The sequence below is a fragment of the Molothrus ater genome, chromosome 15 (assembly GCF_012460135.2).
Source record: "Molothrus ater isolate BHLD 08-10-18 breed brown headed cowbird chromosome 15, BPBGC_Mater_1.1, whole genome shotgun sequence".
In the NCBI taxonomy this organism is placed as follows: domain Eukaryota; kingdom Metazoa; phylum Chordata; class Aves; order Passeriformes; family Icteridae; genus Molothrus; species Molothrus ater.
Genome location: NC_050492.2, coordinates 13,693,482 through 13,707,983, shown reverse-complemented (window position 1 = coordinate 13,707,983; position 14,502 = coordinate 13,693,482). Strand labels below are relative to the sequence as shown.

Here is a 14,502-nt window from a genome sequence, read left to right as displayed (position 1 = left end):
AGCCTATTTATCAAACCAACTGCTGCACCTGGTTCCCACATATTTTATATTAAAAGGTGAATGACATGGAAGGTTTTACAGGTTCTGTTTTAATTCAGGGCTGAAAGCATTTATAGATATGAAGGTTTTCTTATTAAGTTTTCTTCCTGAATGATTATGCTTGTTCAAATGAATTCCTAGCCATCTTACAGAGGTTATAACCTTCAATAATTAAATGGGGTATGGTATTGGCTGTTTTGTTCATTATGCTCCAAGTTCCAATTTCTACAAGAGCAGTGAAATGCTAAGATAAAAGGATGTTAAGTTTATTCAATTAGCTATCTGCCATTGTTATCAAAAGGGAAGGTTGGTATCTGACTCAAATTAACACTTTAGATCAGGAAACAAGACAGATGATATCTTCTGACAGATCCTGGAAACTCTGTAATTGTTTCAGTTATTTTAAAGCTCCTCAGGACATACAGGATTGCATTAGAAAGACCAAAAGTCACCAACAGCCAACAAAGTGCTGCTATGAAAATGTTATTTCAATCACACTTGGGTTCTTTCTCATTTCCAGTAGTTAACATTCTTGCCACTTTTGTCAAGCAGTCACTCTTAGCAGCACTGAATTTTAACTACACATATTTTGAAACCAACATGAAATAGGATTGAGGACATAATATTCATTGTGCTAGTGAACGAGAGATCAGGCCCTTGTGCCAAGGCACCACCTCTCTGCTATCCAGAAAAGCTGTAACTGTTAAAAGTGAGCTGGATTTCAGAGCTGCCAGCCATCCCTCTGCCTCAAAAAGAACAGCTCCTCCAGTTGGGTTTAGGATTTACCTCAAAAGAAAGCAAAGACAGTGTGAAACTTCAGAGGTCCTGGAAGAGTTTTAACTGTGGCTTACACAAACCAGAGCCATGGGTGTCAACTTTGGAACTGCCCAGAGGATGCAGGGTCTGGGTGAAGCCCTCAAAGCCTCCCTCCCCAAACTGCACCTGTATAGAGAGGCCAATGGCCAAAGCAATTTATCCAGTAGCCACATCACCCTGCCCCTCCGTGGTTTCTTTCTGTAAGGGCTACAGAAACAAACTTATTCCTTTCCCAAAAACTTACTGGCCTTGATCGGATTTCTTTGGCGTAGAGAGGTTTCAAGAATTCTGAATCTCCTTCAAGCTTCAGACCCTTTTCTGTGATCCTCAGGTTCCCCATTCCATCCTGAAAGACAGGCAAAAAGAAACAACCCTATTAGTTACAATTACTAAATTCACCAGGCTGCAGTAGCTGATTTTTCCCATTGAAGATAACATGTATAGCACTGGGAGGCACTAGAGAATGCAATTACTTGTGTTATCCTTGTAGCTCAGTTTCTGTGGAAAAAAAAAATTCTATTCAGAACTATCTGCAATGCCCCCCAGTAAACCATTTACACAGATGAAAGACATTCCTTTAAGCCAAGTCATTCTCTACTCACAGAGAGGCAGTGATGCTCTGTGTTAACAGGAAACTATTCACTGTAATATTCACTGCCTGCCTTTATAATATAATAATATACCTGCTCATTCATAGCAAATCCCTGTAAAGAATGTGTGATTAAAATCTGTACAGACACACTCACACAGAGGAGAACTGTACCAAAATATATTTCACCTCTGACACATGAAATTTCTAACTTTTATTAAGATGAGGGATTTAACTTCACTTAGGCTATAAGTGCTTAGAAAGGGTCTGTAAGAAACAGTGTGAGTAGGAAATTGCACAGGTACATTTATAATCAAAACCACATCAAATTTAAGGTATTATTTCCAAGATGCAGGGTGATTGTCAAAGTTTGCAAGGACTGAGGTAAACTGTTTTGTTCTGAGAAAAAGAAGGTTTGAAGAATACCTTTTGGCAAAGAACTGACTGAAATCACCAGGATTGGAGAGTAAAACTAGCACCTCCATGCCTAACTCGCAGCTGTTTTGGGAATTTAATAGGAAAGGGGAATACACTTGGGTAGAAAGCATAAGAAGATCAAGAGGAGACCAGGAAAATCCAGGAAAACCACGTGTATTTGGATATACATCTAGCATGCTTTCCAATCCACAAAAATGAAACCCCCACCTGTCTACTTCCTCTTCCTCCCACTGCAGGAGCACCTCCATCCAGCCCCAGATGAGGAATCAGTGTCTCTCCAAGAGAGAGGAGATCTAACCCAGACACATTTCCATGAACTGCTGCCAAAGGCCTGAACGCGGAGGGATGAAAATCAGCGACGTCTCACGGCTCAGCAGAGCACTGGTCACCTGCCAGAGGTTCTCCTGTTCCAAGAAGAGCCATTCCCAGGTAGTTCCCTGCCAAGTTAAGGCTGCTCTTGCCAGATCCTGGTGTCTCATGAAAAAAGGTGATGTTGGTTGATAAAGTGACCGCTGTCATCTCATTTTGAAGTCAAGGCTGTGAGCAAATTTGAGAGACAGATGCTGGAAATGCTACTGAGATGGGTCATAAAATGCCACTCCCCACATTTGTTGGCCCTAGGTGTAAAATATTGGCCTATGAATTCTGGGTTGGTGGTGGCACAGAAGGGGTTCATTTATCTCAAGCAGCAGTATGGAGGAAAATGAGTGAAATATGATTATTCACCAAAAAGCCCAGATTAAATTTTGATAGCAGTGTGCTTTGCGATTTGAGCGAGCAGGAATTATTACAGCTATCTACAGACCCTCACACGGTTTGGGCTGCTAAAAAATCTCTACAATTTTTTTTTTTTTTCCCCAAAATAGATTATCTCAGTAAGGTTACAAGCCCTGAGGGCTTTCACACAGCAGTGTGTTCTCTGGTTTTAATAAGAAAAGTTGCAGGTCAGGCAAGCTGCTCTGTGCCCCAGCCAGCTGCAAGAAGGACCAGCTGTGTGGACATGCAGTGCTGACCCCTCCAGGGCTGGCTCCTCAGCTGAATGGGGAAATACTTTTCCAGAACATGGACCTAGGGATAAAAAGGGACTTTTCAAGCCACTGCTGAAGCTGTGGCAAACCAGCAATTTCCATGACTCACAACCCTGTTCTGTTGTAATGACACAGACCAGAATCCCACTCCGCTCTTCTCTTGTGTGTTTCTCTTTCTCTCCTTCACCCTCGGTCTCCCAAGTGTGGTCCAAAAGATTTTTACATATAAAAAATGTACATAAGGGGAGTTTAGCTGACAGCCAGCAGGTTCTACACACCCCAAAAGAGGTATCAGTCCTATGGGACAATGTGCTACAACCAAAACATCAAGGACACATTTGATTAATCAAAGTTGGTGAATCCTCTTACAAACCCACTGGATTGGAGAGAAAGAGGCATTTCCCCATGCTTTTTTCTCAATCTTAGCTCCTTCTCAACCTCCACTCCACATTCACCTTTCGCTCCTCCTGCATCTGCCAGAAGCAATAAAAGCTGTGCCCACCACAAATCCTCTCTTGCCTTGTGGGTGTTAGTGAGTGGATCAGTGCTAGGCACTGACTTACCACCATTACCTCCCCACTGCTCATGTGTCTCATGATTAAAGCTGACAGGTTTTTGTGGTGACAGTCTGGCTCAGCAGGTGAAAAAAAAGCAAAGGTTGTGCCCTGAGTTTAACAAATATCTTGGCCTCTTATCATACAATCACTATAAAATTATATTCCTCTATTATTTCCCATTTAAAAAAAATAAGAAGCTCACAGGATTACACAGAGGTCCCAAAATACAGATACATTGGAGAGAAATCATTGTTGGAAAGATTACTTCACATGTTGTTTTGGATAAAGTGTCTTCATCCTCCCTAAATTATATGGTTTAATAACAAATAAATGTCATATTCTGCTACAGAGAATAGATATGAAAGTTCCTATGAAATTTCATGGACTGTGACCTATAAAATGTGGCAGAAAACTGCCTAGAGTGACAAAGACCAAGATGTTTTATTAAACATTGTATCTGTGACTCGTATATATCCTTATCTGCCACTCTTCTGCTTGTGAATAAGGAGAAGTATTGATTATTTCATACTTTGCCATCTGAAAATCATTGTTTCTCTCCTTTTTACTAATAGACTCTTCAGCAGAGTGAATGACTTTGTAGTGCAGGCACAAGCCTGGTTTGTGGGAGCTCCCAGGAGGCAAGCTCCAAACAGGAGGCACAGAGTTCCTCCTTCACCACCTGCAGTGAATATTTCTGCTTTTTGGGAGGGCATGGCAAAAACTCTCACATCAATTACATCATTTATGCCCTCTCTCTTTTTATGCAGTGCCTTGTACTGGACAGGCATAAAAATTTATGTGCTATTGCTGACTGCTCTGGGTTGAAAGGGGATAGCAATCCTGAATAACATAAATGTCATTTTGGTGATGCTGAATGAGAAAGGAATTTTGGATTTTAGTAGCTTGAGAAGCATCTCATTTTTACAGCCAATTATGAATGATGGTGTTACTGTTAGGGGAAGAGTTCAGCATTGATGGTGTCTGATCACCAAAGCTCCTCTCTGCCTGTGCTTGGCAATGTGGCCACACAAATGGCTAAAGTCCAGTTTATATTTGTTTTACTTTTTACCAGTTTGGGTTACTTTAATTTTACTTTTTTTAATTGCAAGGCTGGTGGTAGCAGGAAGATCCAGCTAACAGAATAAGAAAAAAACAACCACCCTAACCAGAGACATGTAACTGCTGTGCTGAAAGGCTTAAAACTGAGAGCAGGTTTAGATGAGATATTAGAAAGAAATTCTTCCCTGAGAGAGAGAATGCTGAGGCCCTGTCACAGGGTGCCCAGAGGAGCTGGGGCTGCCCCATTCCTGCAAGTGCCCAAGGCCAGGTTGGACAAGGCTTGGAGCCACCTGGGGTAGTGGGAGGTGTCCCTGCCCATGGCAGGGGGAGGAACACAATGGTTTTCAAGGTCCCTCCCAACCCAAACTTTTCTCTAACCACAATAACTACCTGGAACTGGTTCTGGCTGCACTGATCTGGATTGCTTCCACAGGGGCAGGGGCAATTTTCAGTGCTCTCTCATTCATGGGCAGCTTTATGAGACCAGGCTGGGCTCATGCTGCAGCTTAACCTACTCAAGAGCCAAGGTGACAGTGACACACATTCATTGTGTCCCTTGGGCCAGGATCCCTTGTCCTTTACAAACACAAAATGCAGCCTCAAACTCTTCTGTGCTCCCCTCTGTTCTCCCGGCATTGCTGAACAAATTTCCTGTTTATTGAGGTCTTTCTAAGGATTTTAAGGACGCTGGTGATGGGTGACAGGTTGCTCCAGCTCTGCTGGCCACCACCAGCTCCAGTGGTTGTTTCCCACTGGTTTTCCCTGCACCTCCATCCCTTTCCAGTTTTCAGGAGGAGAATGGTTGGCAAGGTTTGTCTCTGCACAGCAGGTAAGCATTAATTTTTTTTTGCTAGGAATAAACTGAAGTTATGTTCAGCAATGTCCTGTGGGAGAGAATTATCTTTGGAGACTGCTTGTGTCAGATGGCTGAAACACCTGATTATTGTTGCTTGTATTATTGATTGCTGTGCTCTGCATTGCTTCCAGATATGTGCAAGTTATTACACAGCTCAATACATCCAAAGTTAGGAAAAAACCCTCAGCAAAGGCAAGTGACCTCTTTTTTTTTTTTCTCCTCCTGGGAAGATATCTGTACTGTCCTTTTCTCTCTGACTTGATATTAAATGTTTCCAGATTCCAGGTACAAAACACATCATTGCCAGTTCTTCACAGCCTCAAACCTGTTCCAATTGCATCTGCCCTCCCTCCTTCTCCTCATTTTTTCAGCTAATTCATCATGTTAATAAGGATCCCAGTATCCAGCTGTGGATCAGCTGCAATATTTTCCTATGGAAGCTACCCAGCAGCAGCACCAGTTCTATAAAATTAAATCTGGTTATACAGCTTGGTCCAGCAATCAGCTAACTCAGTGCTCCCTGCAGAAGGCTCCATCCAGAACCTCCTGGCAGCCTGTGAGGTGACAGCTCTAAATGATCCCTGGTGCTGCAGGCATCAGTCACGGGAGACAGGGATTGGAATGAACACAGACCAGCTGTGGGAGTCACCCACTGGAAAAAGACCTCTGCAAGCTGATGTTGAAGGAGTGTGAGCTGTGTAGGCACTTTCAGCTCCTTCTGTGGGTATGAAGTTATTTGTGACAGCTACAAAAAATCCAAATGGTTTTTGAGCTTGTGAAGGAATTTTGAGCAAGCAGAGGGAACTGCCTGCACACCAGGATGGTCAATGTAAAACTCAGCCCAAACAAAGCCCTTGCAAAGCTCAGAGCCCTTCCTTTCCAATGGTAACTCCTGGTTTTGTGAGCTCCTCTGCATGACTGCAGAAACAGAGGCAGAAAACAACAAGAAGAGCACAAGAACTGAGGGGACATCCCAGGCACAGCAATGAGATTTGATGCAGAACACCTTGGCTTCATTCCCATCAGGCTCACATGATTAGGGAGGGCATTAGGGATGATTCCCATGTGCACATCCCCACAGCACCCTTCTCCTGTGTCTGCTCCTTCCACACTGTCCAGGTGCTCCCCAGAGCCAACACCACTCATGACAAAAGATACTCAGAGAGCCCCATGAAGCTCATGTGCAAGGGAAAATAAATAAATAAATTTGATAAATTTGCTTTAGTGGAAGTTCAGGAGAAAAGTCTTAATGAACAGGAAGAACAGGCTCAAATGTGGTTTTCCAATTACTGTTTCAAGTAAGTTACAACCAAGCAAAGCAACTAAATCTCACCCCTTGAAACAATTCCAAACTAGTGTTGGAACAATTTCTAAACAAATCCTTCAGCCAGAGCTGAAGAAAGCTCAGCTCTGGATTTACTGCATAGTGCTGGAATTACTCTAGGCAGGAGGTATTTCTTTCCAAAGCAAAGTGAATTTATTCAAAGTATGGTCAGGTGTGGCACCACAAAAGCAGGATTTCAATGAATTAAGCCACCCCATCTGAGAGTACATTTTGCAGTGAAAAAGATTAGCAGACCTTCTGGAGAAATGATTATGAATCCCAGCACTGTTCCTACAACTCAACCATCATATGCACAATTTCCCTCTAGGGTTATAATTTCCTTTTGCACTGGTACAGCAGGGAAAAGATGGAAACTTGGCTTTCACCCCTCCAACTCCTTGTTACAGAGCACTTTGGCACTGCAGCAGTACAAAACGAGCCACGCTCTCTTGAGCTCTTTTCTGCTTTTTTTCTCCAAGACAAACAGTAAGGTTTCACATCTTACCATCAACATACATTCCAAATGTGTCCCTGGAATTCTCCATCTTTTTTAGTCCAGCTCATTACCATAATTATGCTAACTAAAAGGGAAAAGTCCCATCCTGCACAAATTTGTGCTCACTCAGAAGTGGGAGAAAAAGATTTTTATACTCGTAGGAACAAGGAGTCTTCTAATGCAGTGATTTAATAATAAAATCAGCACAGAAACCCACTGATGCAGAGGGTGCAGAAAGAGTTCTTACAAATTATGGCCTAATGCTCCTTAACTATGCTAATCTGTCAATCACCAAATGAAGAATAGAACAAACACTTCTTTTTTTTCAGACTATAAAGATCTTGGACACAAAGTCCTCTGTGGCATTGCTGCTCCAAGTTACACCAAGGCTGATTGGACTCATCATCTTTATAGTGCTGGAAGAAGTTTCCAGAGAGAAGAAGGAATTTTTTTTTTTTCCCTTTCTCTTAGTGGATCCCTATTGTGTTCTGTCCTTACACTCTGAAGTAAGGTTTTTCTGACTAATACAGCATTTAGCAGTTCCCCCTACCAAGCTGACAGTGTGAGAGGGAAAGCAGCAGCAGCTCTGCTGTGGTGTGTCTGAAGGAGAGCTCTCAGAAATGGGGACAATTATTGGGTCATTTTTGTCTGAGGTGAACATGCCAAAACAACTCAGGGGCATTAATCAGAGCATAGCACCAGGTCTGGGCAAAGAAATGAGGCCCATGCAAAAATGCTGTGGTTTAATCCCATCCAAAACTCACAGCAGCACCCAAGAGAGCTCAAAGCACAGGGGAGGAGACCCAGCAGGGCTGTGACCACTCTCCCAGGTCCCATCCCCAGGGCACATGTGATGGCCCCATCCCAGCAGATGGATTTACAGGCTCTGGGGACACTGACTGGAGCTGCACTGACCTTCCCAACCCCACCCCTGTGTGAGAAACTCCCTGCCATGGCAGCCCCAGCCTCCAAACGGGGCAGTCGTGATGTGAATGTGTGTTTTCAGTTGTTTCATTTACTCCACTATTACCTCCTCTGTTTCCAGAAGCCAGGAGAAAGCAGGGTGGGCAGGGAGGAATATTTTCAGTGCACCTTAATTAATAAATTCTGACCCACCCAGTCAGCCAGTATCAGGAATTTAACTGATGAGCCTGCACTGCACATAATCAACCTGTGCTACCTCTGCAGTCAGGGCAGAGGAAAGGGCAAAAGGGTCCATCTAGAGCCCAAATCACTCCCTGGAAGTGCTTCTTACCCAGTGCTGTGGGTGAAGTCACCCTCTAAGGTGACTTAGGAGTCTTTTCTGGATTTCTTCAGATTTGTGCAATAAACCTGGAGCTCAGTGCAAAGTGCATTCAAAGTGCAACAGGATTTAAAAAGAAAACTAACAGGTTGCCAGTCAATAAGCAGATATCATGAAATAAAGTGTATTTTAAAAATGTGATTCCAACTATATCCACATAGAGTGACTCCAGGGATTATCTTAATCATTTTTTTTAATCAAGTCTCCTACTTTCAATAAGAGATAGGAGATAGAGCACATTCAATTTATTTACACAGGTAGGTAAAGGAAATTTCCTTTAAAATCAAATTCTCTTTTTTAAGAGGAGTCCATAGTCCCATGGTTAAGAAACTGCCCTCATGACCAAAGAACCACCAATGAATTTTTATAGCTATTATTTGTCACAGAAAATATATTATTTTGCTCTTTCACTATCAGAATATGCAGAAAAATAATTTAAACTGTCTTCCAGAGTTATCTACAGGGTGTCTATGACATTTTTTTTAGCAAGAGAGGCTCTGGGTATGGCAAAGAAATGAGGGAACTGAAAGTGCTGCTCCCAGAGAGGCTGAAATAAGGATATTGCTTTTTGTACAATTGCCAGTAAATAATTATTCATAGAGGAAAATATATGAGTATGTTTAGGGCCCCTGACCACCAGGAATGGAGGGCAAAGAATGAGATCTGATCCATGGAGTGCAGATATTGATTTCAAATTGCTCCATCAATTTACAGCCTCCTGCTACCTGGCCATGGAGCAGAAGGAGGAAATCACTGATGAAATAAATAATGGTTTGGGTTGGAAGGGATCCTAAAGATCCTCTCATTTCAACCCCCCCTAGACCAGGTTCCCCTCAAAGGGGAAACTGAGGCACGAAGTCAGGTATCCACCAATGAGAAAACTGCCAAGGGAAGCACAGCCATGGTTTGTCTCTCACACCCTGTTGTGTGACAGTGCTGCAGCAGAGAAACCATAAATACCCTGCTCAAGAGAAACAACAGGTTAATTCTGGCAACTTTCAAATGCCAGTAACTCAGACTCCAGCTCCTGTCTCATCTCCCTGCAGTTTGCATCCCTCTGCCTCCTTGCCAGAAGGTGCATTATGCTTAAAGCCCCTTGTCTTCTTCACAGCTTTCTAATGCACATGCAGAAGTGTTTGCTAGACTAAAATCAATGTTGATTAAACAGCAAAGGAACTAGGAACTTGCTGGCCATCAACCCAAATCCAGAATCCTCCAGCAAGACGGCACTTCCTGATGCTATACCCAAAATTATCATCATGGTAAATTATACATTTGCAAAGCAACAGTGAGATAATTTCCTCACTGTTTACTTTCTGAGGAAAATAAAGGCAATAAAGTTTTTTTTTTCTTTTTTAATCCAGAACTCATGGGTGGGATGCTTTTCATTTCAAATTATTTATTGAGTGGGTGCTTACTGAGTCATGGGGGATTTTTACCAGATGCCAGGAGATTCTGTTGGAATTCAGGAGTACAATATTATGTGTATGAAAGTCAGGTGGTTACCTGAAATAGCCAAAAATCACATGCAAAAATATACAGCTGGCATCAGCAAGTGGCAACAGAGCAAGAGACAGCAGCTTTTTAAAATACTTTTTTTAAACAGAGGGTTTTAAAGCCACAGGGAAGTGATTGCTCTCACTGTGCTTTGGCCTTTAGAGAGCACAGTTCTGTGTGCCCCTTTCTTGCAAAATATGTCTTCTTTGGGGATATTAGCATTTCCTCCTTATTCTGCTCCTTTTTGAAACATCACACCAGGAGAAACAGATGCAGTGACTCACAACCTGCATAATTATTAATTTACCCACTGCATGAAACCTCACCTCAGCTTTAAAAACCCTTTCCAGCAGAACCGAGATTATTTAAATCACAAAATCTTTCGAAATAAATGTTAAGTGTTTCAGATCTGGATTTCCTTTATCACAAAGAGCCTTTGAACATTCCTGCAGCCCAAATGCTGCTCCTGGGCACAGTCTGGCAGCAACACCCTCATGAGTCAGAAGTGATGCTCCCTCCCCTCCAGCCTGGCAGAATGAGCAAGGGTGAGCAGAGCACGTGATGCCAGCAATTTCAACATGCTCTATTCCCCACTGGGTGTCTGCAAGCTTTGGCAGAAGCCCCTGGTTATGCTCCCTGGGACCTCTGCAAAGAAAATAAACAAAGCAGCACGGGAGGAGGATGCAGCCCTTACAGCCCAGTCCCACGGGGCAGCCCCAGTGCTTGGCAGGCTTGCAGGCAGGGAGATGGGAGACAGCATCAGGCTAAGGTAAAAAATGTTAAATTAACATTAAAATAATGGACTTGGTGAAATGTTTTTGGTCAGCCAGTGCTGCTGGCTGGAGGTCACTGCCATGCTCCCCCACACAGCTCTCTGCAGGCAGACTGGGGCTGGCCTCAGAGGCAGCAAGAGGCAACTCAGCTCTCCATCATGTTCCAGTCAGGGCTCTGAGGGTAACCTGGACTTTTCTTACAGCTTTTTGGCTCTTTTGGCAGCCTGTGCTTGTTACTGAATAAGATATTCCTTTCCAAGAAGAAGGACCTCTGGGGAATAAGGACACATTCATCAACACCGCTGCACTTGGTGAGGGACCAAAACTGCTGGAGAAGGAACTTTTATCTGTTAAAAGAACAAAAAGCACAGAGGCTGACACTTGTGTTTGCCTTTAGCTGTCCTTTGGTGAGCACTTCAGTCCCTCTCTGCACATCTGCAGCTCTGCCCAGGACACGGCTGTGACAGCGGAGTTGGAGCTCTGCACCTCTGTCCCCTCCTCCCCTGCCCTGAATCCCCCTAAATCCTCAAAAACATTTTTCTCTCTTGTTTCGGCTTTCCTCGCTGACCTAACTTGACAATGTTAGTGAATTTAATCTCAAAACACTCAGGGAAAGAGGGCAAAAAATATTTTTCCCAGGCTGCCAATAGAGAACGGAGTTTCCAGGAGCTTAAATGGCTCAATGGGACATTTTGGTGACCAGAGGAAATTTAGAACCCCATGATAAATTTGGGATATTAATGTAAGAATAAAGTTGAACTGCTGGAAGCAATATCTTATTGACAAAAGTGCTAGAAAGCTGCAAAGGTAATAAACAAGGAATTGAGATGGATTACAGGGGATATGCTTTTGCATGTATTACTCAATGCCAGCTGTCGGATACCTTGTGAAGTCCTTACTTCCTTGGGTAAAAAAATGCACCTATAAATATCTTTTGTGAATGGGACTATTAATTAGAGTAACTGTGCTAAATGTGGTCAGTGACTTGTTACCAAGGCAGAAGTACTAGTGCAAATGTTAATTATTCTAATTGGTTCTTTCCAGACTGTCTTTGTCGACACTGTTAAAAATGTACAGGTCATAGCTATGGCTATGGCTACATATCACTGCTCTTTTCTCACTCAGGGTTTATTTAAAAAAATCTGATTTTTTCCTTTTAGTTATTGGTGAGGTCTTAAAGGCATAAGCAATCTAGGCAACCAGTGCAAAACACGGCATATCTCTAGGAAATCCTCAAAACATATAAAAAATGGGGAATAAATATCTAACATGGGGAATGGGACCAGCTCACCAGAATGCATTCCTATGGGATGCTTTCTGCTTTACCAAACAATTTCTAAATTATGAAATGATTGACAAAAATTTCTCACTTTAATTAGTGCTCTAAGTTGCTGTAGGCTGTAGGAGACGTTCCTGAGAAAACCATGTTTATTCATCTAATGCTTAGAGATTATGTCATAATGTTTATTCCCAACATTTGGTATCAAATGCAAGCAGCAAATGCTGTGGGTCAAAATGTCTTTGTCAGAAGTCCTAGGATTTCTTAAAAATGAAAGACATTGCTTAAATACAGGGTATTTCTATTCAATGAAAAGATTATTTAAGTATTTCCTCATGGTCAACAGCATCCTTTTCAAAATAAAGTATTAAAAAAACCCCAAAAAAGCCCACTGTTCTTATAAATGGCAGTGGAAGCCTTTGTAACTTGAAAGACTTTTTTTAAGAATAAGCTTGAAAAGACCTGTTTTGGAGCTGAGAATCCTTTGCATATAACTTAAGGACAGTTTGAGTTATTTTGGGCAGAATTTTAATTTTTGTGAAATGATGAAAGAACCAAAGGAGTATCTCAAAAGGCAGACTCCACCGAAGGAAAACAAACATGAAAACACTAATTATATAGACACAGGGAGTATTTCTACTACTCAAAAAAAATAAACAGAAAGAAAATTGGGATTCAGCTGCAACTCATTAACAACCTGTACTTTCAAAGCTTATTGATGTGTCTAGGGCAAATATTTCATAGAAATATTGAAATTTACAGTGAGGCTATGCAAAGCCAAAAATATAATCTCTGACTCAAAGCCTCCCTCATTCAGCATTTCTCTGATCTCAATATTTTTTGTCTCAGCTTGTTCAACTCTTCCATATCCACTATGAAATTCTGCAGTGAATTTGTTAAAGTCCTGCTAAAGGGTTTTTTTTTTTTTTTTTTACTTTCATCCTCTATCACAACCACGAGGGAAGAAAATCTTATGTAATTTAAGATAATAATAGCTTCACTTGTTAAATATCAGACTGAGTATTTCTGGAAAAGCGTTGGAAAGTAACATCAGTAAATAGAGAAAATAGCAGGGTATAGAATTCTTATTAGTAATTAATTTGTCTCTTTCAAGACAGCTCCCTGAATGATGTGCAGGTAGCTGAAATGAAACACATTAATTGTGTTAATTTATAGCAGGACTTAAATCGGAGCCTTTGCCTTTTCAATTTTTGAACAGGTTCAAGTCCCAAAGAGAACCCAAGGCCCCCTTCAACAGAACTTTGCCACCTCTGAATGATTTTGTTTACTGTGACATGAAAGAGGACACTGCTAAGAGATTTTTTTTTCCCAACCATAATTCATGGATCAAGAGGACTTCTGGACTTCTGGATGGACCCTTCCAGCTGGAATGGACAGGGAAGCTCTGCAGAGGTGTGGAATGGAGAGATGGCTCTCGCAGGGACCACAGGCACACGCTCCCCATGGCCACACGGGGCTCTCAGGCTCTCCAGGATGAACCTGGACACATCCCAAGGGCTTGGGCAGCTGGCACTGGATGCTGCAGCCCAGTGCCCCTGCCAGCCCAATGGGTCACACACCTGGCCCTGCCCAGAGCCCCCCAGACACCCCAGGGTGCAGCAGCTGCTGAGGCACCAGGAACTCCATCAGTGCCGCCCTCCACTGAGGTCTGGAAAAGCGACCTCGTGGCACCCACACAGAACTGCACTGCACAACACCACAAACTTACCCACATGCATTTGCCCTGTTGCATTTCCTGCAGGGCCACTGCCACCCTCTCATTACCTGCTGGCCATTTCCAGTGAAATCACATTTTAATTAACACAGGTCATGAAGAGCAAATGCAGCCATCACTGAAGAAACAAGCCCAGCCTGTGGGTGCACCAGCCTTTCAGAGGAATCTTGCAGCAGTTTCTCATTTACACTGGATGAACTGACCTCCTCTTTGCTGTATCATCAAAAAGAATTTCTTTGCCTGCATAGTATCTAATTTTCAATGTATCTTTTTTCTGCTGGATCTTATGCTGGATTTCTAAAGAATTTCCTGTTTGTTGGAGTAAGGCAGTGATTCCTAAATCACTGAAAAATACAGTCTTGTTTACTTAACTTTTGGATAATGCAAACAACTTACATATACATTCACTTTTTAAATTTTCCTCTGGTTATTGAATTTGTACATTATTAGTGTCGTGTTAAGCTCTCGATAAATCTTTCAGAAAGAGTCACTTAAATCTGTGAGCTCTCCATATTTTGGCTCCTAGCAGCATTTGGGACTGCATTCAAATATTCATGTTCCTCAAGTTCCAAGAAAAATCTTATCTGTCCCTATAATCACCCAAAGAATTTTGCATAAAACAGCCTTTTATTTTCAGAACAAAGAGACAGCATTTGGCAATCAGTTTCTCCTTCAACTGATAGATGCAGACCCTGGTTCAGTGGTTAGCTGCT

At 42.3% G+C, this 14,502-nt stretch overlaps 1 protein-coding gene across 1 annotated transcript in view; it reads right to left on the bottom strand.

The window, feature by feature from the left end:
- SGCD (sarcoglycan delta) overlaps nt 1-14,502 on the bottom strand; it is a 306,777-nt gene that overhangs the window by 74,097 nt on the left and 218,178 nt on the right. The window contains exon 4 of the mRNA XM_036392009.2: nt 1,100-1,201. Coding sequence (XP_036247902.1) covers nt 1,100-1,201 — 102 coding nt within the window. The remainder of the gene's footprint in view (nt 1-1,099; nt 1,202-14,502) is intronic.